This window comes from Pyrus communis, chromosome 14 (genome assembly GCF_041283825.1).
Source record: "Pyrus communis isolate YQ-2024b chromosome 14, ASM4128382v1, whole genome shotgun sequence".
Classification (NCBI taxonomy): domain Eukaryota; kingdom Viridiplantae; phylum Streptophyta; class Magnoliopsida; order Rosales; family Rosaceae; genus Pyrus; species Pyrus communis.
The window spans coordinates 12,089,695-12,091,730 of record NC_142578.1 but is presented as its reverse complement, the minus strand read 5'-3'; the positions used below and the strand labels follow the sequence as shown (position 1 = coordinate 12,091,730).

Genomic DNA, 2,036 nt, shown 5'->3' with positions numbered 1-2,036 from the left:
CCATGGGAGAGTTTACTAGCATCTAACTCTTCCATGGCCACTCATCTTCTTCCTCAACCATCCTTGGTGTCGAAACTTAGAGCTCTCCCACTTTGGGGACTTTTGGAGAACCCAATTCCTCCATCTATATCCAAGAAGACATGGAGCCAAGAAGCAAAGTTCCTTCATCCAAATCCATGGAGCCAAGAAGCAAGGTGACAAAGGAAAGAAGACCCTCACATGGGTGATTAACCTTTGCTAAGCAAAGAGGTGCTTCAAAGGTATAAAGTTTCTCAACTCACTTTGTTTTGAGTTGAGTTTTGGTTCACCATAACTACTAGGCTTTGAATTTCATGGGTGAAGCTTTGTTTTGAGTGCATACCAGCATGATTCCACCTTTTAATTGTTAATTGTATGCATAGATGTTGCTCAAGTGAACTTGTTTTCACAAATTTATGGTGCCCGTCAAGCTGCTTGAGTCTTTAGGCTTTGATGTAGCGGGAGGTCACACATGGTACTTCCTCAGATTGTAGGCGTTCCACTGTTTTTCGATCTCTTTGTCGTTCATGGTGGCGAGGATATAATTTTTTTTGCGCCTACTATGTTTATCTTGTACAGAACTTCTTTTTGGAGTCTTCTTTACGGACAGTGATGAAGGTTTTCCTTATGACTAGATCTCTGGGCTGGAACTGCTGGATCTTGGCCATTTTCTTGTAGCTGGAGAGGAATTGCTGTTGGTAGGCTACGATGTGGGTGATGGTCTGTTCGCGTTTCTTCTCTGCCAAATCTAAGCTTGTGGCCATCTCCTTACTGTTCTGCTTGATGGTTAGCAGTTGAGTGCTGATACTTGGCATAATGACATTGGGAAGAATGATTGCTTTTGAACCCAATGCCAAAGAGAAAGGAGTCTCACCGGCGGCTCGTTGTTTGGTGGTGTGATACGCCCACATATATCCGGGGAGTTCATCTGGCCATTTTCCTTTATTGCCGGAGAGGGACTTCTTGAGGTAGTCGATGATCGTTTTATGGGATGCTTCAGCCTGCCCATTGCCATGAGGATATCTCAACATGGACATATGCTGCTTGATCCCATACTTTTTGGAGAACTTTGCCAAATCTTTGTCTACGAATTGCGGGGTGTTATTGAAGGAAGATTTGTGAAAAACAAGTTCATTTGAGCAACATCAACAACATGCAATTAACAATTAAAAGGCGGAATCATGTTTATATGCACTCAAAAACAAAACTTAACCCATGAACTTCAAAGCCTAGTAGATAGGTGAACCAAGACTCAACTCAAAACAAAGTGAGTTGAGAAATCAATACCTTTGTAGATTCCTCTTTGCATAAGCAAAGGCTAATCACCCAAAGAGAGGGCCTTCATTCCTTGCATCTTAGATCCATGGATTTGGATGGATGAAAAGGTTTCTCCAAGTTCCCAAAATTGAAAACCTCTAAGTCTCCACACCAAGGCATATTGTAGAAGAAATGAGTGACCTTGGAGGAGTTTGATTGCTAGATGATCCCTCCAAGGTGGCTGAAATTTTAGAGAGAAAGGAGAGCTTGTGTTCTCATCCTTTCCCCAAAAATTACCCTTAATGAATTTTGGCTATAAAGTCATACTTATTCCTTAATTCATTTGAGTGGCAAACTTGTAAATAAGTCCAAAACCACTCCTTCTTTAACATGGGATTTATTGGGCTATTTGGGCCTTTGTGAATCATTATTCATTAAGTTGTCACACAACTTAAGTCAATGGACTTGACGTTCGAAGCCCATTGGGCCTTAAGGTCCAAAACTATCCCGTGGTCTTTTAACGAACTTATTCGTTTGATTAATAATCATATTAATTAATCCTTGCCATAAATAATTAAACCATTTAATTATTCTTACTCATCTCCGTTGAATCTTCAATCTCTACCTTACACGGTGTACGATCCATTAGGTTCCTTTTAGCGAGGCAGTGGGCGATTCAAACTCTTTCAAATCGATTGTGAATTGAAACTTACTTTCAATTCTCCCGTTAGTGATAATACACTTTTAGGGCTTCCACAAAC

General features: G+C 40.7%; 1 protein-coding gene across 1 annotated transcript; it reads right to left on the bottom strand.

The window, feature by feature from the left end:
- Positions 1–584: 584 nt before the first annotated feature.
- On the bottom strand, positions 585–1,055 carry LOC137712222 (uncharacterized). Its single transcript, XM_068451337.2, has one exon. The coding sequence runs from the start codon at positions 1,053–1,055 to the stop codon at positions 585–587; it is 471 nt and encodes a 156-aa protein (XP_068307438.2).
- Positions 1,056–2,036: the final 981 nt, after the last annotated feature.

Coding starts and splice junctions, on each gene's coding strand:
- LOC137712222 (XM_068451337.2), bottom strand. CDS start 1,055: ATGTCCATGTTGAGATATCCTCATGGCAATGGGCAGGCTGAAGCATCC.